Raw genomic sequence first — 25,035 nt, 5'->3', positions numbered from 1 at the left:
TTCACTTTCTTTTTTTCCAAGCAGTATTTTCAAAATAAGACACGTAGCTTATGTGAATCATACAAATAATATCCATTTACTATTTTTATTTCATATATAACTGTCCATGTTTAGGCAAGTTAGCTACATTGCACAGCAAGTTTAGCACAGTCATTTGATATTTATCATTACAGCATTGTATTTTCTTCTAGTGCCTCAAGCAATTAAACTACGTGCCCATCTTCTGTTGGAACCTGCAGCAGTTATTAATCACTTGCCATTGTCTTTGGGTTTTCTGCTTGTGACCCTTTCAGTTCTGCAAGCCAGGAAGCTATCTTCGCAGTAACAGGGAAGATGTCTAAAGGTTAGAATGTATTTCAAAGCTTTAAAAATAGTCCAATTGCATTTTTAAGTTTAATTGGACTTTAAAAAAATCCGTCAGTATACGCAGAATTTGTGCTTGTTTAAAACCTCACTAGCTGACACTTACTTGCTGGAGATCTTACTGCTAAGAATACAAACAGTATCCATATGGTTGAAATTAACATTCACTTAAAAAAAAAAATTCTAATATTCCACTTAAGCTGCTGTATCAATATTACAGAATCAGACAAAAGTCAAAAGTCTGTGTTGAAAAATCCTAAATGTCAGATTTTCATAAGCATTACATTTCCTTTGTGGAAGTATCACATGTTCACAGCTGGAATACTTTAGAGACTGCTTTACTGCATGTTTTTTTTTTTTTTTTTTTTTTTTTTAACTGGAATGATCAATCCAGGCTCCTGTATTGCTCCTTTCTTCTGAAATGACAACGGAGGGAAGGAGCAGTCCTAACAGCATTTCTGATGCAAAGCTTGATTACACTGTAGTTAAAGAGTTTGTCCCAGTGGCCTTCGGCTGAGGAGGTCTGTTGAAGAGTGAAAAAGCCCTCAGTGAAGCCAGTGGGACCTTGGATCAGTCCCAATCTGACAGAACACAAATTTGTCCATTCTGAAGAACTTTGCCTCAAAAACCTGCTGACAACTCAACGTAGATACCGTACAGAACAGGCTGTTCATAGAAGACCTTGCTGAGTTTACAGGGGGAGGAAATTTTAGTGGGCTGAAGTAAAGAGGAATCAGGCTTATGATTCCAATGGCACCAGGAGTTCCTCCACAGGGCTCCCCTAAATGAGATGTAACGATCTGGATGAGAAAGACTGGGAGGATCTTCTTCTATTTGACCAGATGAAGAAGTAATACTTCTCCAATGACTACTTCCTTGTCCTCTCCAATATGCAGACATTAATGATCAGACTTCAGAGGAGCTCAATCAAGTTACACAGACTGTGGAGTTGAATCATTCCTCCTTAAAGAGGGAAACGTTCCTTCTTGAAGAAATTATGTCTTCCTCAGGAACATGACCCATTGAAATGTGGGAGACTTGGTGTAAGCTTTTCCTGCTCCATATTAAGCTGTCAATCTCATATTTAAGGTAAGAGGAACCATGCTGGATCTAAGTATGTAACAGCAGCTTATTGCAAAGATCAGCAATATGCTCCATGCAGCTTATGGTACGTTTGTTCTATGCGAAGAGAGTAACATCTCTCTCTCTCTCCTTCTCTCTCTCTCTCGATTAATTACTAAGTGTGGACAAAGCTACCCACAGGGAAGTAAGAGTGGAATAGACACAAGGAGGGAATTGAAAGGTAAAAGTCAGCTGTGATTTTTTTATTTGTTACCCATTTGAAGCAAGAAGACTCTGGGCAGCTTTAGCCTGCACTGTGATGCAGCGGCTCTCTGGAGCGGCAGGGTGACAGTATAATTCTTCACAAGCTGCATACTTCTCTTCAAAACTGTGACGTGAGCATTCCACATGTCTAGCAGAGTGATGGTGCTGGAGACATATGGAGTTGTCCATCTTCCAGGTGTTTGGAGCAGAAATGACCATGGGGAATTCTCTAGTGCAGCTCTTTCAAAGAGTACTCATTACTTTCACTCTCCTTTCCCGAGTCCCCTATTACTAGTGTTCCAAACTCAGACCCCCAAATTAAAAAGTATTTTACAGATTGGTGATGAAGCCTCAGATTGGAGATATTAATTACCAGGACATGCTCTGAGGGAAGCAAGAATTTGGCAGGACAACTGAAGTCCTCTTTTTCTCTCTCATTTCCCGCTCGGTACAGCATGCTGGCTTGCTTCTTGGTTCCCCTTTGGGAGGTGATAAATCTGAGTTTTGCTATCAAGGCTGAGCATCTGGTAAGGCTACCCTGTGCTGTTGGTATCCTCCCTTTCACCCTATCCCAATGTCACATTGGTAATGATACGGTTTGAGGGATGGAAAAGGGCAGGGAAAAGCCCCATAGGACTCCTGGTAAAGAAGAAGGAAAACAAGGTCGCTGAGACCTTTCCTTCTGCCTGACAGCTGGCGAGATTAACCACAATAGCGGTCAGGGATGAGTTTTCTAGCTTCACTCCGAGGGGCTGTCCAGCTACAGGTTCCTTCTTGCGGGGAGAAGCAACGCTTTAATCCCAGAGCTTGGCTCCCGCAGCCGTCACCCACCTCTGCTCCAAGATCCCATCACCTCGGTGCCCGCTTTGAGGGCGCCCGCTGCCTTCACAGGCTGAGCAGCACTGTCGTGGCACGGGACACTACTGGGGAAGGTGGAAAAACTAAAATGAAAGGAAAGAAAGAGGAAAGAGATGTTCTCCCAGGCTCCTTCCAGGTGCTGGGGAGGCAGCCGACTCCCGCGGGCTGGTGGACAGAGAGAGAGGCTGTGCCCCAGGCAGCAGCACGGGCAGCACCGGCAGCCCGGCAGAGGCAGGCAGCGCGGGCAGCGCAGGCAGCCCGGGCAGGGGAGGCAGCACAGACAGGGCAGGCAACAAGGCAGGCAGCGCGGGCAGAGCAGGCAGGGCGGGCAAGACAGAGCGGGCAGCGCAAGGCAGTTCGCGCCGCCCGGGGAGGGCTCTGATTCATCACCCCGTTCAGAGGAGAGGATGGGACGCCGCTAAACTCCCCTTTCTCCCTCCTCCCTTCCCCCTCTCTGAGCAAGCCCCCCCCCCTTCCTCCCCCCTCCACTGCTCTTTCTCTCTCCCCAAGCAGTGAGGCTCGGACAGTGCTCGGCTCCAGAGCTTTATTTTAAGATGATCGGCCAAGGTCTTTGCAGATAGATTTTATCTGAAGTTAAATAGCAGGCTCTTGCCGCTCCCTGGCCAATAAGTCATTTTCAATAGAGACAAATCGCCCTGGACGCTCCAGAGCGCCGGTGCCGCCGCTCCTGCCCGCGCCCCCCGCCGAAGGCGAGCGGGCAGCTCGGGCAGCTCCCTCCTCCTGTAAGTGTCCTGCTCGGCCGAGCCGGAGTGCGGCCGTGTGTGGAGAAGGGGAGGCGAGGGGGGGAGAGCCTGCCAGCCGCCCAGCCGCCCTGACAGTGCCTGCGCCGGATGCACAGCGGCCGCGGGAAACCTCGGTGCGGAACGCGGCGAGGAGATGCGCAGGGGCAGCGGGCTGCGCCGCGGCGCTCAGCCCCTCTAGGCTCGCCCATGGAGCGCCCCGCGGAGCCCCGGCCGCCGTCGGACCCCCCACGCCGTACGTATCCCCGCCGCGCCCCACCCCGCGGTGGCGGGGCTGTCCGCAGGGCGCTGGGACGGAGGAGGGCTGGGACCGGGGATGGGGTCCACTCCCGTCGGGGCGCCCCGGGGCGCGGCCCCGGCCCGGGACAAGGCACGCGCCTCAGGAGCGGTGGAGGGAGGTGGGCTCTTGTGGGTGGAACGCAGAGCCTGCTCGGGCGTCCCAAAGGCGAAGCTCTTCGCCTCGGCTTTAGGCGCCAAAGAGCATCCGGAGCCCCGATCCCATCGTCTCCTGCCCCTTCTCCCCGTTCCGGCGCCCCTCCGCTCTCCAGCGCGCTGCCGGGGCTCCGTGGCCAATTGCCGGGCCGTTGCCTACCGGGCCCCGCCGAGGGCGCACAGGCAACCAGGGCAGGGCAGGGCTGGCGGTGGCACCCCCGGGCGGCCCCAGCCCACACCACGGGGCTCTCCCAACCAGTAAAAGGACTGAGCGCCGGGGAGTGTTGCCTACAGGCGCTCTGCAGCCAGCCCGGACCGTGCGATCACTTTGCTCTGACGCTGGATTAACTCGATTTTAATCGTTTTTTGTTTCCCCTACCCCCATCCACACACCCCATCTCCTCCTTCTCTCCCGCCCCCCCCTCTCCTCTTCCCCCCTTGTCTCAAGCCTAACCTTGTCTTGTGGTCATGGGGTCTATAATTTCATTTTTGTCTAGGCTGGTGAGAGCTCTGCTTGTTCTGTAAAGTGGATGTCAGGTGGATCTATGTTCTGGAAGGAACAAAGAGGCAGCGAAGGCAGCGCGGGGGAAGTTTGAGCGGCGAGGATGCAGGCTGTGTACTGGTACGCGGTCCTTTTGCTGCAGCCCACCCTCTACCTGGTGAGTGCCCCCGACCCCTCACACGGGTCGGGAAGGGGGGAGCTCGGCGGGTGGGGTCACTAGTCCGGTGGAGAACGAACAAACTCACGGCAACTACCGTGCAGACAGCCCTGCCCCGTCCTCCCGGGGTCGAGCTGGGGCCGGGGCGGGGAGACGCGGTGGTCGGCCGGGAGCTCTCGGTAGGTCGCGGCGGGGGTAGACCCGTAGTTCCACCTTCGCGGGGAAGGGGCGCACCGCCGGGCGAAAGCAGGGTCGGGGGCTCCCGGGCCGGATCCCCCGGTGCTTGCGGGGAGAACCGAAGCACCGCCGCGGGAGCGCCCGCCCAGGCTGTGGGCTGGAGGCAACTTTTTGCCCTCTGCTCCCTCCTGACAGTGGGAGCCCCTCGGGAGAGGAACCCCCCCGTATGCCACTACGGGCGGCACGGTACAGATGTGCAGGTACTCGGTGACGAGCACAGCTAGTATTTTCCGCGTGAAGTGTCATTGACTTTCGTAGCAAATCTCCTTTAAGATTACCGGGGGAACACGAGTAAACAGCGGCGTTATCTCCTTTCACACACACTTTATTCCCTCTACGGTCACAAGGAACAAAAACAAGGCAGGCTGCTCTTTTGCAGCCCGTACGCTCGCTCGCCTGCGATGCGTTAGGCAAGCAAACGCTTGGCGGGAGCTCGTCCCGGTGGCAGCGGGGGAAGGAAAACCCCTTTTTCCAATGGCGCTACAGGGGGAAGCACCCCGGTGCTCGTGTGGGGGAGGCGGCGACGGCCCGGCTCCGGCTCCGCGGCCGCCGGGCGCTGCCTGCGCGGCCGCTCCCTGCGCTGGCGCGGATTTGCCGCCTGGGTGCGCTGCGGCGCAGCGCGGCGGAGCGCGGCCAAGCGAGGGGCAGCCAATCCCGAGAGGGCCCGGGCCGGTGGGGATCGAGGGGAGTGAGGGGGGTGAAGGAGGTGAGGGGGAGCCGGGACGGGCGCGACCCGCTCCCGCTCGATGTGGGTCCCACCTGGGAGCCCCTGTCCTCGCCGGGCGGTGCCACGTCTGCCGCGGGCTCCTCTCCTTCCCGCGAGTTTTATACCCGGGGATGGGGTGGGGGTGGAGGGGGAAGCGGGGAGAAAAGTGCGTGGCAAATAATCTATCAAAAAGCCGGAGCGAGATCGATACGTCGTGTTAAATTTTAAATGTGTTTGCTGGCAGTTAAACTGCTCTCGACTCATTACAACAACAGTGCTGGATTTATTCTAATGCGCTGCAGTCTGAACAACAAGCGCATTAATTCTCCTTTAATTGTAAACTGGGAGCATTTGAAAACCATTCAGTGTGCAAATTATGCTGATTCAATTACCGTTTAGTTACAGACTTCATTACCTGAATGCTTTTTTTTTTTTTTCCCGGCGGCTTGGCATTGCAGAGTAAAGGAGACGATTTTCCATTTTCCCTCGAAACAATGCGAAATACGATGCAAAAAAAAAAAAAAAAAAAAAGGAATAAAAGACAAGCTAGGGGGAGGGGACGCGCTTTTCGCCTGGGCTGCATGTTCTGCCAAAACACTCGGGGGCGATCCAAAGGATTTCCCTGTCTAACTCGATTCGTCTTTCTGAGTCGATACTTGCACGTTTATGCCAATCTCTCCCTATTCTCTGTATTTAGGGAGTGACTTTGAAAGTTTGCATTAGGCCATCACGTGTGAATAAACTGTTTATTAGCATCGAAGCATGAAGTTTTGACCAAAGCTTCTATGCGGTGCCACAAACCAACAAAGTGCAGCACTTTGTCGTGCCTATCCATGTGTGTGCATTGCTCTGTGTGGACTAGAGCAGTGTCAATTCAGAAATAAATTTTCAGTACCCAACCTATTAGAAAGGGCAAATGAAATGGCAGCACAACCCGTTTCCTATCGGGTTTGTCAACACATCCTTTTTGAGAGGGGTTAATAATATAGGGGAGAGGGAAAATAGCATGTTTCCTCTTCTCCTAAACCAGTCGTTGTTCAGTGATAGTGAACAGGCGCAGCGAGGTTGGGCTGCCTCGAAGTTACTCATTTACAGCCACTCACTAGTTTGTAATTTCTCTTCACCCAGCAAACCACTGCTCTCCCCCCCCCCTCCCCGCCCCTCACCATTAAACCTCTTCTCAATCTTGGAAGAAAAGTGCCTCTTCTTTTCTCTCCCTTTTTAATAGTGCCATGTGCCGTCCAGCCTTATTGCCTGAAATTTATAGAGGTCATGGCCGAGGAACGAGGAGGAATTTTGCTGGGGTAGAGAAGGTTCGCCGTATTATGTTTATTGATAAGAACAGTAGTTAGCCTCTGCGAGACAGGCATTTTCTCCTTATTTCGAGCTGTGTGGTGTATTGAAAATGTTATATTTGATTTGCAGTGGAAGTGTGTTTCTTTTGGCCTAAACGGATAATGTAGTACTTATTTGGCAGAATTAGGAGTTAATCTTTAAAGGCTTGAAGTTATTTTCTATCTTTACATTTAGAGAGCTGCAGAAAGTGTTCAAACAGCTACACTCGGTATTATTTACCACAATACTCCACCACTGTTCTTTCGGAAACATCTTAGTCTTATTCTGGTGTATAATGTTTTCTTAACTAACAATGCTGTGCCGAACTCAAAATCGTCATTAAGCAAGCACGTAAATATTAAGAAAGAAAAAACCACCCGGAGATCGTACACTCTTCTAGGTTTGGGCTCTATTTGTATATAAGGACACCTGGGTTTTACACCATTCCCTTTAAGGAAACCTTCTCGTTTAATTCCTGCCTAGTTGCCGGTGAATTTGCAGTCCCACACCACAGGACGATAAAAAGCCAGGCTGTTTCGCTGTTTTTTTTTCTTACTTTTTTTTTCTTTTTTCTTTTTCTTTTTTTTTTTTTTTTAATTTCCCTGTGTGGAAGCAACATGCTGTAAAAGCGACTACAAAACGAGCAGGCTGCTGGCAAAGACGGCAAGGCTCCTAACTAGTTATTTCCTACTGGGACAGGTCAAGTGTGGCCCCAGAGGAGGAGGCAGATCGCGTCCGTACCGGCTCAGGAGACCCATGGGGCGGGCGGGGACCGGCGGCCGGCGTCTCCCGGCGCTGCCGGGCGCTCGCCCCGTCCTGCCGCTTCCCGACCGCCCACCGGATCCTGCGCTTCCCGCCAGCAAACCCAGGGCACCAAGCGCAAAAATGCCTTGCAGATTGTGGGATTTTTACCACCTCCCTCCTCCACACCCCCAACATGTTCACAGGCTCTGCTTTTACATGCTCTAGGGAGAACTTCGCGCACGGTAGGAGCAAAGGAAGATAACACGCGTCTGCTTTGCTGGGATCACCCCGGGTTGGAGAAGATCACTACTTAGGTGCTCTTTACCCGCAGTAGCGGGTACGGAGCCAAAACCAGTCGGAGTTTTGCGTTGCATGCTGCTAGGGTAAGGATCCCTCCCCCCTCAGCCCCTCGGCTTGTCGTCTTTTCTCAGCAAAGCGTTTCTTCCACCGATGTGTGTGTAAATGAGGATATACACCAGAGCTGAGTGGCAGGGCGTTTTAACTCCGTGCAGAATTTAAACAGTGCGAGAGCAAACAGGGGGGCAGAGGGTGATTTCTCACTCCCAGACGAGGGCTGCGAGCGAGCAGGTTGTTTCGCTGGGGGGGGAGCTTCTCTGCGCGGCGCTTTGTCAGCGCAGTGCAACCGCGGGGCTCCCGGGGCACCCTGTTTTACAGGGCGATGGCATTGACAGAGAGGCTTGGAAACAGCCTACTGACCTCCTCCCCGTGCCGGGCCGGGATTTTAAGGTCTGTTCCACACCGTCACTGTAGTTTGGAGGCCTTCTGACAGCCGAGCGGAGCTTTCCTGCAAAAACATCGTGAATAATAGAGGTTTAAAATTGTCCTCAGCGGTGGCACACTTGGCACGGTATTTGCTGAGGGGGTAAAAAGGAGGTTAGTGGCTCCAGAGTTTGTGTACATTTAATTTCGCTCTGTGTCGCACTGTTTGCGGTCATTTCACCCCGGTTAATGAAAGCTATGGAGAACGTGAAGAGATATCACGTGCCAGCGAAGATAAGTTGATTTTTTTTTTCTTCTTTCTTTTTAAAGATAGTTGCTGATTGTGTCCTACTTTGTCGTGGGAGGGAAAAAATCTCTATAGGCTGCGAAGATAAAAGAAAACAACAACAACAAAAAAAACCCAAAAGAGAGACAAGGCATTGTCCGATCATAATCATCACCCACAGTATTTTGTCAGAGGCATTTGGTGCTGAAAGTATTCGGGTTTTGCTTTTTTTTTCCCCCAAACAAGAAACTTCTTGCAATTTTCAATTCGACGTCGAAAGGGGGGTGGGCAGGGAGGGGAGGCGAGAAGAGGGGGGAAGCGCTTGGCGCGAAGAGAAAGAAGTGGCTTTTTGTGCGAAACAGTTCACGTAGCCTTGAGAAGATCCCCCTCCCTCCTTCTAAAGGAGTTTGAGAGACTCTTTCGCGGTGGTGTAGGGGGAATAATTACCCTTTCGGAAGGTAAGGCACGGTGAATAGCAACCGGACTCGGATTTCGTGTGGGCGGAAACAAACTTATCTGCGTCTTTTTTTTTTGTCTTTTTTTTTTTTCCCTTTAAATTTATATATATAAAATATACATATATTTTTAATGTGAAGTGATGGACAGTGCATTCTTTCTTTTCTGGGGTTCCTTCTTTCCTAACCACCAGGGATCTGTGCTAGCAGTTTAAGAAAAGGTTTCCCGCACTGAAATTTCTTTTTTTTTTTTTTTTTTTTTCCTGGTGCTTAGTACACACTATTTTCCCTTTTCAAATCGCTGGAGAAAGCAGTCTGGAATAGATTTCACCTGCTAGGGAGGCACCTGAATATAATCCAATATCCTGCCTCTCTTTGACTAGCCATATCTTCCAAGTCTGTACCTAGAGGTATCCATTTTAAGCCCTTTAATTTTTCCCTGCATCTCTAACCCGCCATTTTAATTAACAAAAAGCCAATTTCCCAGTCATCTTGGAAAGTGTGTAGAAGCAGGTTAAGAAACCAATTGCTCGGAATAGCCAGTACTTGGACAAAATGAATGTGTGAGCTATCCTTTTCTCCCTGGGATTGGCTTCTGTTCTCCCGAATGGGTTTGGGTGAAGTTATGCTGTGATTTATCAGATAGTTTAGCTCCCAACTCGCTTGTCTTGTAAGTCAGCATTAAGCCACCTCCTGGGTGCTTTGTAAATACAGCTTTAGCATTTTTTTCATGCAGTAGATTGACATGTTGACGATTCTGCTGTAAGGAATGTGACAATAAAGTGGAAAACCAAAGGCTGGCAAGTACTTCATCAAGGATAAAAAGGTTCTGCTGTAAGGATGTCACTCAATTTATTGTGAAAGTCGAATGAATTACGTTTAATGAAAGTGCTCCCCAGATGAATATTACCAGCAATTTCCTGAGTTGGCTCTGTCAGATTGATATGAGGAAATGCCAACCCATATCAAAAAAGATCTCCAATCTCAATTACTATGCAAGCTTTCGAAGAGCTCCCTTTTATTGATACGATATATATTGGCGGGTCCTCAATGCTGTGGAAACTGCTCTCTGTTCAACAGGGCAGCATATTTCCCAGTTTATTGCTTAACCCTACGTTTTTCTGACTGTTGTTTAAACTTCTGTGAGTGCCCTTCTTTTGGAGGGGAAACCACCTCTCAGCCTCTTTCCCTTTCTGTGAACTAGAGAGGGCGAAGTTGTGTGTCTAGCAGAGAACAAGGGCGATGCTCATTGCAGGACGTTTGTTCAACCAGAGTGGACAAAGCCGAAGGTCAAGAGAAATGACTCAGAGGAGACAATGGCTTTGGATCACCTAATTTTCAGTGTATTTCTGGGCGACAATCCAGGCACGGTAATACTTGTCACGACTAGCAATCCCAATATTACCGCCCTTTCTTCCTCATTCCTCTAGGGCTTCTTTGGGCAAATTAGAAATTCACTAAACCCGCGAAGGGAGGGAAAAGCTCTTATGTCACCTCATCTGCATAAGAATTGACTTTGTGAGAGGCTTTTCTGTTCTATTTTAACTACTATGACACCGGTCGCTGCTTAGAAATACAGCTTCTTTTCCCAGAATCCGTCTTGCTGGGCTTGTTTGTGATTTAAGAAGGGATTCGGTCAGCTTTCTTCTACTACTTCCCCCTTCTCTTTCAACTTTGAAATCGAAGAGGAGAGAGGAAGAGATGGTATTGAAGGACAATCGGGAGGTGCTTGCTACTCTGCAGCAGGACGGGGACATGGACACCTTCACACGTTGAGCTGCGCTCCCTGCATGCAGCATTAAAGAGGAAGCAGAGAGAGCTTGTCCTTATCACAAGTTAGTCTGGGTTACCATTTTCCTGTTCGTTACTGAATCCGGGTCTAAAAGTTTATTTAATGCACGATTAGTCCACGTGATTTTTATTTTTATTTTTTTTTATTTATTTTTTTTTTTTTTTAAGTGGATGTTTTTCCCCTCTGTCGGAGATGCTGAACGGATTGCTGTGGAAGACTAGTGCAAGCACTGCGGGGATAGCGGACAAGGACTCGCAAGCAGCCTGGGACAAGGCTGACTTAGAGCCGCCCCTCTCCGCGCTGCCACCCCGCGCCCAGCCGTCCCTGCCCGCGGCTGCCGCTCCATCTTCGTCCACCCCTGTGCAGCACCTCGGAGAGCTCCGGGACGGGGCGGGGCGCGGCGGTGGCAGCACCGCGGACAGCGCCCGGCCCCACTCCACTTCCCGGCCCGGCGTGGGCGCCGTTCCCTTGGCAGTGGGTGCTGGGGATCACGCGGGCCCCGCGGAACTCCTCTGTCATAGGCACCCTGTCCAGGACATACAGGGGCAGACAAGCAGGTCGATGTATTTACTGTTGCTGCTAACTGACTTTCTTTTAGTGGCAAAGCAGCTCCTTTGCTTTCTGGGGAAAAACTGACCAGAGGGGCATGACATGAGTGTTGAAGGAAACAGGCATGGAATCTTGGATTTTGTCATCTAAAATCCCCAGCAGAATTAGTCTGCGGATCAGGAAGGCTCTTCTGGGATGCTCAGGTCTGTCCCGTTCTATCCCAGGACGACAGCATCCTCTCCTTTTGGAGCGAGACCAGAGACATCCGAGAGCATCAGAGTTAAAATGGACTGACACTGAGGTGTGAGGGCAGGGAGTGGTTAGGTAATAATGACACTTCCTAACCCCTGGGTCATTTTATGTCATTTTTGGTGTGGCATCTGTGATGGATAGCCAGATCTTGCACCCTTCACTTGCTTGTGTCCCGACAGCCAGTGTTTGGAGTATCTCCCAGCTCCCTCCTTGCTTTCAAGAGGAGATAATAGCAGGGAAGTGCCTCCACCCCTGTAAATCCCTGCTCACTAATCGACAGAACTGTCCTCTAGAGGTCTACTGCCTGAAAAGCACTTGTCAATGAAACACTGACTTTTGACAAGGCAGGTGTAAGTGGATGACTGATGTAGAGTCCTTCAATAAAGGAATGTGATGGGAATTTACTGGGCTGAGAGCAAAAACAACCCACAATCTCCACCAACCCTTCAGACAAAACCGTAAGCTGTTTACTCCTGATCCATATTCTCACATGAATATCAGAAACAGTTGTGATGCTTTTGCTAGATGTGAACATTTTCCAGTCCCTTTTGATTACACCATGTCCCCATGGGTGATGCCTGGAAACTGTATTGTCTGCTTCAGAGATTTTGCTTTTATCTTCCAAATGCCACCCTCATTAATGTCAGTGTCTTGCAGTCCAACTAGTGACAAATGTCTCAGGGGCGTCCATCTGCCTTACACTCTGCATCCATCTCTCCAGTTTCCCTGTCTTTTCTTCTCCAAGGAGTGGTTTGGTAATATATTCTTCCTTTCCCCCTCTGTCTGCTCTGAAATGATTTCTCCACTAGTTGGTCTCTGTCCTGTCCATTTACGTGTTATTTTTCCCAGTGCCCGCTGGAGTATCCCCTCTCCTGTTCATCTGCTTCATCACTTCAATGACAGGTTGACCAGTGCATGGAGAGATAATCTGCTCTTTCCACATCTGCAGATTGTTGAAGGGGGAGAAATTAGGGTTTTTTGCTTTCTGGGAGCCTACCAAAGGATAATGATACTAGTGCCCTGCTTTCCTCAAATTTCGTTTTCTAATCCAGACTTGATGCAAAAACTAAAGAACAAAGAGCTTTGTTGTTTCTTTGTATGTGTAGCCTGGTTGTTTCCTATCCTATCCTGTGTGTTTGTTATCATTCTGTGTGGGTTTTCTTTTTTCTTTTTTTTTTTTTCCTCCCTGAACTTTTGAAAAACTGATAAGTAAAATACACGTATGTTATTTCTTGGTATGTTTCCTTAAACTTTGGTGATAGCTGAACAGGATCCCTAGGCTCAGCAGACTCCTTTTAGCAGCAGAGCTGACAGTCAAAATAATACCAGGAAAAAAGTGAGCTTGTACCCTCAGTTCTTGGAACCACCTGTAATTAAAATATGATGCACATATACAGTTTTATATATATCTATTTTACATATGTATAAATTAGATATACTAAATTCATCTAAGCAATACAGCATCCTTGGCTGAAAAACAGAAGATGCTATAATACTTACCTTCCTACTTAGAACATCTGATGCTTTGGTTGGGAAATCCCTGTACTTATTGGTGATTTCTGACAATTCCTGTAGTTTTGGATCTGGTTCTATGAATACAGTGATTCTGCCTGATACTGCATACTTACGTCAGAAATAACATAAGTAACATTATAGATCATTAATGACTAGCATTTGAGGTTGCGCAAAAGAAGGTATGGACTTATAATAGGAATAATATTAAAGCTGTGTTCTCATGGTTGTTTCACAGTCAATAGAAATATTGTAAAATCTTTATCTCTTTAAAATCAAAATGTTAGTCTGTAATTTGTATCTAAAGTAATTTATGTTGTCACTTTCTTCAGCTACTTAGTATTGCATACAGAGTTTTTTCGTTATGTTGACATGGGAAATGCTTTGCACTTTGAGAAGATTTTGTAAGTAATATTGCAAGGTAAAACATAGCAATAATACTGTAGCTTTATAGAAGACAATTGTTGAGTGACCAGGTCTTTAAAGAGCAGGGAAATAAGGAGTACAAATACAGAGATGTGACGTAAAAGGTGTGCATAATAAATAGTACATCAAAACTTTCACCATCAAAAAAGTCGGGCTCCGTCCTGCTGCCTTCATCTGTAATGAATATTTCCTTAATGAGGCCCACAATTTCATATTCCTGTTTATTTCTTCTCCCTGCTTCCACAATCAATCCCGTTTGCTTAATTGACTTGCTTTCAGTAGATGGTACTCTAGTACATGTTGCCAAACAAGGTGCAAGAGTATGACTCTTTAGTAACAGTACTTTCTAATATCTGAATTATAAGTTGTTGGGATTTTGAGCAGTTACTTGCACAAAGGATATCCTTAGCTGCAATGGAGCCATTTCTGTGGCTGGTTACTTGGAGGGAGTAAAGAATGACATCGTCTGGCCCTAGATGAGACAGTGGTCTCTGTGAGTTGTCTGCTGTACCTTCATCTTCTCTCTACCAAATCAAATGGTGGTACCTCTTGCTGTGTGCTTCCTCTCTCTGTGGCTCTACTGGATTTACTAACACTAGTCACTGGAATCTTAAGTATATCAGAATGTAGTTTGTGTTTGCATCTTAAATGTACAGAATATTTGCTAGCTAGTGCTAGCCTTGGAAAAGTTAAGGGGTGGATTAGCAGATTGTAATGATATGGTTCAGTCTTTTGGTGTAATGGAATCCAAATGAGTATGGAAATGTGTGACTAAGTATGTTAGAGGAGGTATGAGTGCTGCTTTTATTCTTCACGATTCATAAAATATTCTGAAATTGTGGGGTTGTAGCAAACACTTCAGAGTAGATGTCAATGGCTTGAAACTACTTTTTAGAAGAAAAACACAAGCTTAACTGAAGTCAGGAGACTTGCTCACATATACTTCAGTGCTTTACTGAACTAGAACCACAAGAAAGTGAATGCACCACGGTTTTTGCATCTAAGTTTTTAGAATATATAATTTGCTTCTTCCATGCCAGAAAAGATCACACATCCACACATCCATATTTTTATAAATGTCACAAAGCAATATTTTTACCAACAACTTGCTGAGTTTACCTCTGGGCTACTTAGGATCTATTACAGTATTATGGTTATAAGCAAGCATTAACCTACCTACCATCCCGTATCCTAAACATATTTTATTTATTATTATAGGATAATAATTAATTCAATATTAAAAAATTATCCATGAATTATTGGATTTTTTTTTCTTAACTCTGATTTGTGACTTCTTTCTGAATACTGATTCAGCTTCTGAAGAAAGAGTTTGCAAAGTATCTTTATCTTATTAAACTTTTTTTTTTTTTTTTTAAATATTTTTGAAGTATTCAGACACCACCACTTGCTTTTTTCTAGAATCACAGAGATGCAAATGGTGGCATATCTGAGAAAGCTGTGTGTGTAGCCTGCACGCAGTATTATATCTGTGCTCTGGATTTGAAGTCTAACTGCTACTGGTGTACATTTTTTACAAATCACTGCAGATTGTTTTTGTCCTTTCAGAAGGAACATGTACTTGAATGATGACCATGCAAGGCAAAAAACGTACCTTTTTTTGTTTTTCTGCAAGAAACTTGCATGTTGATTCAAGACCATTCAGACTCATTAAAACTTTGCCATTGATTTCTCTGGTCATAAAATAAGGTCCTTAGCTTGATAAATATTTCTGTTTAGATAAGGTGGTTGGGAATGACATTTCATTCCCTTTTAGCATGAGTTGCTTTGTGTGAATTGGCTATTCATAGTTAGTACAGGAAGGAAGAAGTAATCATTTCTAATACCTGTGAAAGAATATGTATATATGGCTATGTGGTATTCACAGCCTTTGGCCTGAGCAACTTGGTCTCCTGTGAAGTTAAGAAGAGCTGAGTGATCTCTATATAATTTCATTTCTGGCATTGTTCCTGTCACTGTGGTATGCTTTAGTAAACTTACTGAGAAGGATGTTGTCCTTTCTTCAGTCTGCCATCAGACCCTTCCTTTAGATCCAAGTCCTTTTGTCCACTGGCAGAACAGCTCAATGGCTACAGTGCTCCTTCACCTTGAGTAATGACTACATGATTTGTCCCTGAGCTTTTCTGTGTTGTTTTATCCAAGTGGCACAGTATTAGTGATCTATGCCTGGCAAAAAAATAAAGCTGTGCTGTCCGCAGTTATAGGTAGATGATTTCGTTTAGCTCAACAGGTGGAGCTGTGACTTTGCAAGCCTGTTGATCCAGGTTAAAATTCAGCTTTATGGGCAGGTCCTTTACTCAATTTTGCTAACATATTTTACATTTCCTAAATTTGCACCTACATTTCCCTTGTTCGTGGAAAGTTTTTAACCTCCTGACTTGTAAAATACTTCAGGTAATGAGAGACATACGTGTTCATGTATTCATCAGGAAAGGTTTTTCATCAGTGGGAATGTGATGGTTTTAGGGGGCTGCTATGGATTTTTTTTTTTTTCTACCCGAACTCTGCATATTAATAGAGAAATTAGACTGAGTCTAAGACAACAGTTCCACTTAGCTCTTTTTGAGTATGGTCCACCTTGCATGATTGATTTAACATTAATCCCTGAATTCTAGGAATTTTCTGTGACCTGCCTTTCTCAAAGACCGTAGAAATATTTGGGATAATTATGTCTTCAGCATGTTTAGAAAAGGCTAGGTACGGTGGATTTTTGTTAACTTACATAAAAATAGCAAACTCATTGCTTGTACATCCCATAATTCTGATTTCATAGACTGCCTGTCCTTTTTTCCTTGTTTTAGCTGCAGGTGTTCATGTGGTGGTTGGAGTAATGTTCTGTGTTGGGAAAACATACCATGGAAAAACAGGGGAGTGGCTTGAAATGACTTGGAACAATAGCATGAGGATCGACCGATAAAAGTTTTCGTTCCTCAGAAGGTTTCAATTCTCCTGTGTTCTTGTCGCCTTATATTCATTTTTTCAGCATACACCTCTGTAAACTTGTTTTGTTTGATGAATGTTTAGAGAAGGATTGTTTCCAGATGGATTTGTGCATCCCTTGGTAAGTCAGTGATTCAAACAGGACACTGGATGTTCATTAATCACATCAGAAGTGTTCCTGATACTACACTTACATGACAAAGTTAACTAGGGAACAAAGACAGTACCAACTGAAGATTTCAAGTCATAAAATATGCTGAAAACATTCACTGAATACTTAGGAATAAAAAAAGCAGAAATCAAAATGGGATAGGCTATTTCATGAACAGAAATGTAGGCTAAATTAATCAAATAAATTGTTTGCTATTAATAACGTGACCAACTACAGTCAGGCTCCAATAAATATGCCCAGTGGGGATGGAAAATCTACCCAACTGAAATTGCATTGATAAATTTATCCTGGTTTCCAATGCTTTCTGAGTACTTATTTAGGAAACAAAAGCTGTCATAAAGATAGCCTGCCAGAAAATGGACTCAACTATTTTTTTTTTTTTTAAATTGAGATAGTTCTCTTTGACAACGGGAATAATTTTCACCTGCTTAGGTGGAAAATTTTTAGCAGAAATGTCAGCATAAAAATGACCTCCAATGGTTATAAAAATAACCTTGAGGTTATACTTTTTTTTTTTTTTTTTTTTTTTGTTTTAATGATAGATAAACATGATATGGGAGTTACCTTTTTTAAAAATTACATGGTGTGGCCTGTTTAGTACCCGAGGAATGTTTGCTATGGTCACTAGTTTTGCTAGAGGACTTGTTGGGAATGATAGAGAAGCATATTATTAGATCTCATGCCTGAAGTAACAGGAGGTTCACACCTAATGAAATTCTGTTGATTCTAAAATATGACAGTGACTGACATTGCATAGAAATAAGTACAGTAATCAAAAGGCAATCCCAGTGAAACAAAATCAAAACAAAATCTCACAGAAAACAGAATTTGAATAAAGACTCACCCTGTCACAATTGCTTAGCTTTCACAGCCTGTTCTCCTTTGATGTTTGCTACTGCAAGAGTTTGTCTCCTCTAAACATGGACCTCTTTTTCATTCTTGGCTACTTAAGAATCATTTGCACAGCATTTGGTGTTATTAGTGACGGAGTCGGTGTTACTCACAAGCCTAAGACTTCAACTTCAGTCACAGGCTTGGTTCAAGGATGAACTATTCACTTAGGGTTTTTTTTCTCATACAGTATTACTGCCATTAAACACAGTAAAGAAACATGGCAAATGTCCAATGAAGGGGCTATGCAGAAAGTTTCTCTTACATGCAATATTCTTTGTTATTCATCTTTGTTGTCCTTTATCACAACTTCTAGCTTTAATTGGTTAACTACTTCATATTCAATTACTTTATAATTACTTCACATCAACCATGCACTCAAGCTCTGTCTTTTGTTTGTGTGGTGATTTCAGTTCATGACATTCTGAATATCATCTTTGGACATTTTTCAGTGTGCCTGTCCTCACTGTGTGGTACCTTTTCCATGGCTGACATGTCAGACCATAGCAGTCTTCTTTTGATCATCCTGGGCTTGCTGTCAGCTCCAGTCACACATTCAAGCATCCTATTAGTCACTTGTAAGAAGCTAACAACATGCAGCTAAGCTCTGCTCCCAGATAAATGACTGTGCCTCACATTCAGCTATCACAACAGAATTAGTATCAGCTGTGATAGCTAGACTTCTGGGTTATTTTTGAGCTTAAATGCCTAAAATACCATAACTTCTCTAGTAATGATGCTCTTGACTCACAGAGGCACATGAAAGCAAAAAAATAGGGCAGCAATTGGGCCATTGGGAAGTAGTCCCAGCTGGGTCTGTAACACCCCAGACTTACAAAAGTTAGGGTAAATTCACAGGACTTCTCAACTTTCCATTTCCTTTGTACCCCATCCACATTTTTCTCATCAATCCAGTGTCTGAAGCTTTTGCTATGGATTTAAGAGATTAAATTACTTCCTGTGCTTCAGGAATTGTGGACCCAAACCTCACAATTCTGAGGTAGTTGCTTTAATGACAGCCCAGTGGGGAGTTTTCTTGATTTTGCTTGTTCGTTTTATTCTGCTTGGTTTAATGCACTCAGGTACTCCTTCACTCAGGAAACAGGATCTCCTCATAGGTAAGTTCTGAGACATTTGTAGTTTTAAGTCTTTCTCTATTGCTCTTTGTCCTTACATGTATGAGTTTGTTCATAGTGGAAGCCCTTCAAATTCTGAGAGCCCTATATCTGAAAAAAACCTTTACTCCGATGTGAAATAAATTATCAAACCAGAAAGCTGAAATTTGCCTTACCAACTTGATTCATTTGGCATATTAACAACAGTAAAATGAGGTGCCCAATTTTAGGAGCCGTTTATGCTTTGGAAACGTCAGAAAGTGTTTAAGTTAATTCTTTTTCTTCCTCTGGTTGCTTAGTTTGGATTGTTCAGTAGATTCTGTGAATTATGCTTTCAGAAAACATCTCCCAGCAGGGATCTGTGAGTATCTAATTTCGGGTTATGAACTCTAACAGGTCCCTGGGACAGAGAGAGTGAGCAATTCATTGTAGTGATTAGAAGCACTTCTGGATCTAACCTGGATGATCTTCCAAAATTGCTAATACTAAGCATAAGCAGTCTTGTGCTTCTCTGTTTTTAATCTGCTTGTTGGACCTCTTTTATCTTCACAGCTACATCCAAGTCCAACTCTTGTCTTTAAGTTTAAAAAAATGCCAACCTGTCAGTCTGTCATAGCACAGTTAATTACTTCTAGAAAGCTGTTTATGTACCCAAGATTCTGAAGGCTGTTATTTTTTCTGAAGAACAATACTCATGGTTAGGTGTGGTGTATATTGTTAACTTGAAACAAGTTACCAATTTGCAGGCCACTACCCTCACTCCCTGTCAATTATTTTTAAGCTTATGATTAACTTGCTTTAGTGATTTGTATCTATCATTCCCTATAAATACGTATCATCAAACTACTGCATGCTCTCCTTTATGTCTAACCACCTCTTCATCCTCAGTGCATCAAGAGGCATTGTCAGCAAAAGAACAGGATACATTGGCCTCAGCACCTTATGTTATTGGTCTAGGACATCAGGAACAAGGATTGCAGGGATGTTCTAGCTTGATGCATCCAGCTCTTTGGGCTGAAGAAAGTATGCTCTGTTTTGCACAGCTGAAACATGTATAGGTTATTCCATGCAAATAGCTATGAGGGTTCAAACAGTTAAAGAATATTAGTGATTTTTATCTGAGAAAACTGAGGTACTTCTGGGGAGAAGTAGTTAAGAATTGAGATTTAAAACACCCAACAAACTAGACTGGCTTTGAATAGGCGTTTCAGGAACTGTAAAAATTATATACCTGAGAAAAGGCCATGCCCTACCACATTTCAAAGGTTTTTCTTTCTCCAAAAAGGCAACATTAAGACTTCTCAAAGAAGAACTGTGGGTATTTTTATTTTTCTTTTCTTTTCTTTCCTTTTTTTTTTTTTTTTTTCAAAGTAAGGTATATTTTTCTGTAATCTTTTTCCCTAAACCATTTTGTGTTAAACTTTCCACAAAGACTAAATAAAGATTGAGGCAGATATCTTGCAGGGAAAATTTCATTCCAAGTGGCAAGAGTTCAGCAAACTTATAAGCAACTGAAAAAAGGTCTTATTATGGGAAGTTTCAGGCAACCTTAATCATAGCCATTGCTACCAGAACCACCTATAATTTATAGACTCATGTACCTTCCTTGGTGTTCTGTGTGACAGTACTTTCCAAAATGTTGTTATCCTATAAATACATTTTGTGTTTCTTTTTTTTTTTTTTTAATCATTGTACTTTGGAGAAGCTTAAAGTGTTAAATAGAATGATTAGAAGAATGCAGTTATTGTTATCATTTATAATTTCTTTATAACACTATCTACTGTGTAGTGGTTACAGACCAGACTTCTAGTAATAACTTTTTCATGATCAGGTGCTTAGAAAGGGCAGAGGAAAGACTGGGTTGTAATGGATAGATTTTTTTTTTTTAATTAAAAGTGGCAGATAGCTACATTTGGTACACACAGAATGAAAAACGCTGTTCTTTAAATACTTAAATGTGCAGATTGTATCAAATTATGCATAACTTTAATTATTTTCTAAATATGCTGTTCTAGAAGTACAGACATTATAGTCTTGTTGGTCCTGAAGAATGTGACATATTTCTTTTCAAATAAGGCTTTTTCACTCTGCCATCTCTTTATGGGTGGACCTTTTAAATCTGTACAACTGAAACATGTACCTTGTTATAGTAGCTCAAAAATAATTGTTGGTCAGTTTGAACAGAAACAGCTAAGGGACAAAAGAAACAGTCTCTATTATTCTTATTTCTTAATCTTAAAATAAGGAGATTTTTCAACTGGTAAATTAAAACAGATCACCAGTGCCACCAGATTGGGGTGAAGGGTACTGATGGCATGATTAAGAAAGTCTTGCTTCATTGCAGGCTACATGTGACCTTGGGAAAGCTCAGTTATGCCTTGGGACAAAAAAATTAATGTTTCATTTTGTAGCAGTACCATCTTTCACCTTTATATGGATTTAAAAATGTAAATAAAATTGCTTTCTGTCAATGGTATATGTGAAGGTCACAGTCATATTCACCATGAGAAATCAAACTGAACTGCCATTTGATCCATCATTGGTTCAGTAGATAACAATGCATTCTATTCATTTCCAGTAGTCTAACTTGTAAGCATCTTATAGCCCAATATTTTATGCCTAGTTGCTAAAAAGCAAAAAATAAACCTTTGTGCACTTCATTGCAGATTTATTTACAGAATAACTGTGTATCAAATAGAGAAGTTTTTTAGAATGCCAGGACATCTTGTATTACAGTTACACTTGCAAAAATGGCAAGACTTGGGTACTATAAAAGATAGGAGGAATGACTAGGAAAAGAGTTCAAGGAGCCTGATAGTTCTAACTTTTTTGTGTTTATCTCATGCAATTATCTCACAGATCATCTTTGTGGCAGCTTTGGCATAAGTTGTATTCTTCTAAAATTGAAAACAAACAAAAGCTGCTGTGCCTGCTGTTTAGAGGTGGGGATGGATAAAAACAGTTTGAATTTAGATGACATGGTATAAATGGGATTTTTCTAGTTTTGGCAATGCAAGACCTGGGAATAAGTATGAGGCATGTTTGCCACAATACAGACTGCCCAGGTGCCTGTAGATTTCTCTCTGGATATCTGGAACATTTGTTGGCCAGAGCTTCAGCCGATATCAAGTCCGGATGGTTCCCTTGATCTGACCATATGTGACTACACATACCTTCTGCTGTTGCTTCCTCTCTTGGCTAGCAGACCAATTGTTCTGAAAGTGTGTAAGCTGTCATGCTTTGAGACAGAAACAAACCATTAAATATGAAGTGCTAGCGGGAGACTTTCCTACATGCAACTAAGTCTGCATTTGCTCAGTACAAATAAATAAGATATTCCTTTCACTGGAATGTGAACAACACCTTATTCTTAAGTGTTTCTCTGCTGCATTATTAAGAGCTTCCTTAGAAGCGACTGATAATGGCCATAGGTAGAATCAGGACACTAGATTAGGTGAACTGATTTGGTTACTGCTTTGTTTCTGTATTAAGTGGGATGAACTGAACATGTTATCATGAGATTATCTCTACCTGTTTGAGAGCAACTGGTGAAAGTTTGTTAGACTATTAGATGTTACAAATGCATTCAGGCAACAGAATTTTGTCAGAAACAACTTCCCAAACTCCTGGATATCCACAGGTCTTTAACAAGATCTGACTTGTAGTATTAAGTGAAGACACTGGAGACTATATTTTTACAAAAATACTTGTAAGTCTTCTGTGGTGGGATTACATACAGCTTCCTATATTAACCACGGAAGGAGTTGTCACTGTGACTAGCAGTGGAGAATTCTGCATCTTTCATAAAGTAGAAGAGATGTCTGTAAAAAGTTACTGTCGAGAAATGTTTGTAGCTCATGCTTAAAACACAACCAAACAGCCAAGTGCAGACAATTAATGTGCTTGGTTAGCCTGTCTTTTGAGCTACTGGGACATGAAGCATTCCTAATCCTGAACATACCTAGTTGAGTCAGGAATAACAGTATTTGAGCTAAGTCCTGCCTCTTAGTTGGACTACTAGTATGGGTGTAGCTGTGCACAAATGTATTATAAAAGGCTTGGAGGTTGCTCGCATACAGGCAAAGACGTGCTGTAATTAACCACACAGATACATTCTTGGTGAGTTCTGTCCTCAATCTCAGCACAAATGAGCAAGATTAATATTGTAGCTGAAACACAGGAGTAGAAGATGCATTTTCTTGAAATTGTCTCATCCTTCCTCTTGTCAACTACTTTTTCTGATCTTTGCTTACCAAGGTATTTCTAGGTTCAATAAGGGATATGAGGGAAACGTTTATTTGTAGTATTCACAGGTAAGTCTCAGCTTGAAGGAAAATATGTGAAAGCAAGACATGAGTCTAAAGGAAATGGTTCTTGTGTTTATTAACCAAGAGGGAATATTTTTCAGAATAGATGTGTTTAAAAGGAGTCTCCTTTTAAGCTCAATGAGATCTAAGAATATTTGCTGACTATAATAAAGATTACTACATGGTTTGGAGAAGTAAAACTTGTTTTGATTTTTTTTTTTCCTTTTGCCTTTTTATGTCAACCCTTTGAGGAAAATTACAAGCAGAAGAGAGCCTTAAGGGTTATAGACTGTACTCTTAACGTGTTATCAAAAGCAGTAAATGCGGGTTGAGAAAGTATAGTAGTTGTGTATACTAGACATAGTCTGATGTGAAGCCCATCGATGAAATAACTGGGCATTTTTCACGCTACCTACAGACAAGTTTAACAATGCTTCCCAACCAAAGATTTTTGAGTTTTGTAAAAAGTAAAAAAAAAAGGCACTCCTCCCCATCCCCAACAAAAAAAAAACCCCTCACAACAAACAAACAAAAAATCAGAAGTGCAGGGGAGTAAAAGATGCTACCCATTTTGGTCACCTCTATTTTTTGTTTGTTTGTTTTTTCAACTCCAGACACCTACATCACTTGTCTGACTGATACACCATAAGGGCACTGGTGGTGAAGTTGAAGGTGGAAAGCAGATCTCTTCAAATCACACTCTAACCAATGGCACTCAACATAAACAACAATGCAGGACATCATGCTACAACTGTAATGTCTATGTGTGAGGCAGTTGTCCTATCTGCCATAAATAAGGACATCCATATATAGATAGGAAGATTTCACCAGTTCAGAACAATTAATTGCACGAAAGCTCAACACATTACCTCTTTAACTGAAGTTGAAGACCTTATGAAAAAATAAAACAGTGAGGAAGAAATAGCAGAAAAATCTATTGATTTATCAGTAATTGATTTTTTTTTTTTTAATAACCTCATGAATCCTGCTCTGATTATGTCATCTCAGATTGAGGTTTTGGGATATTAAGGGTTTTTGCAGCTAACTGATCTGTAATAAAAGCCCCAGAGCAGAGAAGTATGACTCAGAAAAGGATTTAAAAGCACCAAGAAAACCCAAACTCTTCACGGTGCCTTAGAAAACTGCTCGTAGCTCATCATCATTGACAGAGGCCTGGGGGACAATCCCACTTCTTGGTATTAGCAGAGCTGTACCGTAATCTTTAGATGCCAAAAGGCTTTGCTGTATTTGACCCAGCTTGAATAGCTGGGCTGAGCTCTGCAAGTCTTTACAGATTACTTACGTGCTTTATATGTTATTTTGAAGATAATAGCAAGTAAACCAAAGGCTCTTTGCATATATGCCCATTGTATCATTGCAAATAAATCCAGACTGCGGTTTGATGTTATTATTAAATTGTTCACTACTATGATGAAGAGGAATTGCTTGATGTCGTGTTTTTTTTTTTTTTTTTTTTTTTTTCTTTTTCTGATATGAAAACCCTGTTAGTACTGGTCAAGCAAAACACAAAAGCATGTACTGAACTTTGAATATGTAATGCAGGTTGCAGTGTGCAGTGAAACTCTTCACAAGTTTAAACAATTGCTTCCATCCTCTGCTGGATTGAGGCACATGTCCTACATGAACATCTCTGAGTACTGTAAAAGTGCACTTAAGGCTAAATTCTTGTACTACCAGCGAGTTAATATTAAAATGAATTAAAATTTTCGATCTGAAAGATTGCAATGTAATACATTTCTTGATATAATATTGCCTCATTTTTCTCTGCTGTGAATTAAAAGCTGAACACCTGAGCATTGCCAAAGTTCACACGACAAACCACTGTCTGAGTTGTGTACAACTTCCAAGGCAATAGCCTGAGAATTTAAACTAGAAAATTGGACTAACAAAGAGAACAGTTTATTATTTTATATCGGAGCTGTTTATTGTTTTATATTGTGTCTTACATCTTTGTTACCTGGCTTACTGATGTGTATCTGATCAATGAAGGATAATTATGATTTTGTATGGTACAGAAGCTGAGGATCTTTGTCCTTTCGCAATGCCCATGGAAGCTTTAGGTACTATCCAAAGCGAGCTTTCAGTAGGATAAATGAATGGTTAGGGGCTGGCTTTCTAGCCAGTCTTCACTTATACTGGGTACTGAGACATAATTCAA

General features: G+C 43.2%; 1 protein-coding gene across 3 annotated transcripts in view; it reads left to right on the top strand.

Annotated features, from left to right (window-relative positions):
- Positions 1 to 2,736: 2,736 nt before the first annotated feature.
- NXPH1 (neurexophilin 1) overlaps positions 2,737 to 25,035 on the top strand; it is a 139,083-nt gene continuing 116,784 nt past the window's right edge. The window contains exons 1-2 of one of the 3 annotated variants that reach the window (XM_065831512.2): positions 2,737 to 3,290; positions 4,238 to 4,399. In XM_065831512.2, the coding sequence (XP_065687584.1) occupies positions 4,346 to 4,399 (54 nt within the window). In that variant the 5' untranslated portion in view covers positions 2,737 to 3,290; positions 4,238 to 4,345. Of the gene's footprint in view, positions 3,544 to 3,620; positions 3,707 to 4,237; positions 4,400 to 25,035 lie in introns of those variants that run through there. The other 2 variants (XM_065831511.2, XM_071805104.1) reach the window with 2 other exon arrangements.

Source organism: Patagioenas fasciata, chromosome 2 (genome assembly GCF_037038585.1).
Source record: "Patagioenas fasciata isolate bPatFas1 chromosome 2, bPatFas1.hap1, whole genome shotgun sequence".
Taxonomy (NCBI): Eukaryota; Metazoa; Chordata; class Aves; order Columbiformes; family Columbidae; genus Patagioenas; species Patagioenas fasciata.
The sequence above is the reverse complement of the archived record's forward strand: the minus strand, read 5'-3'. Positions and strand labels throughout refer to the sequence as shown.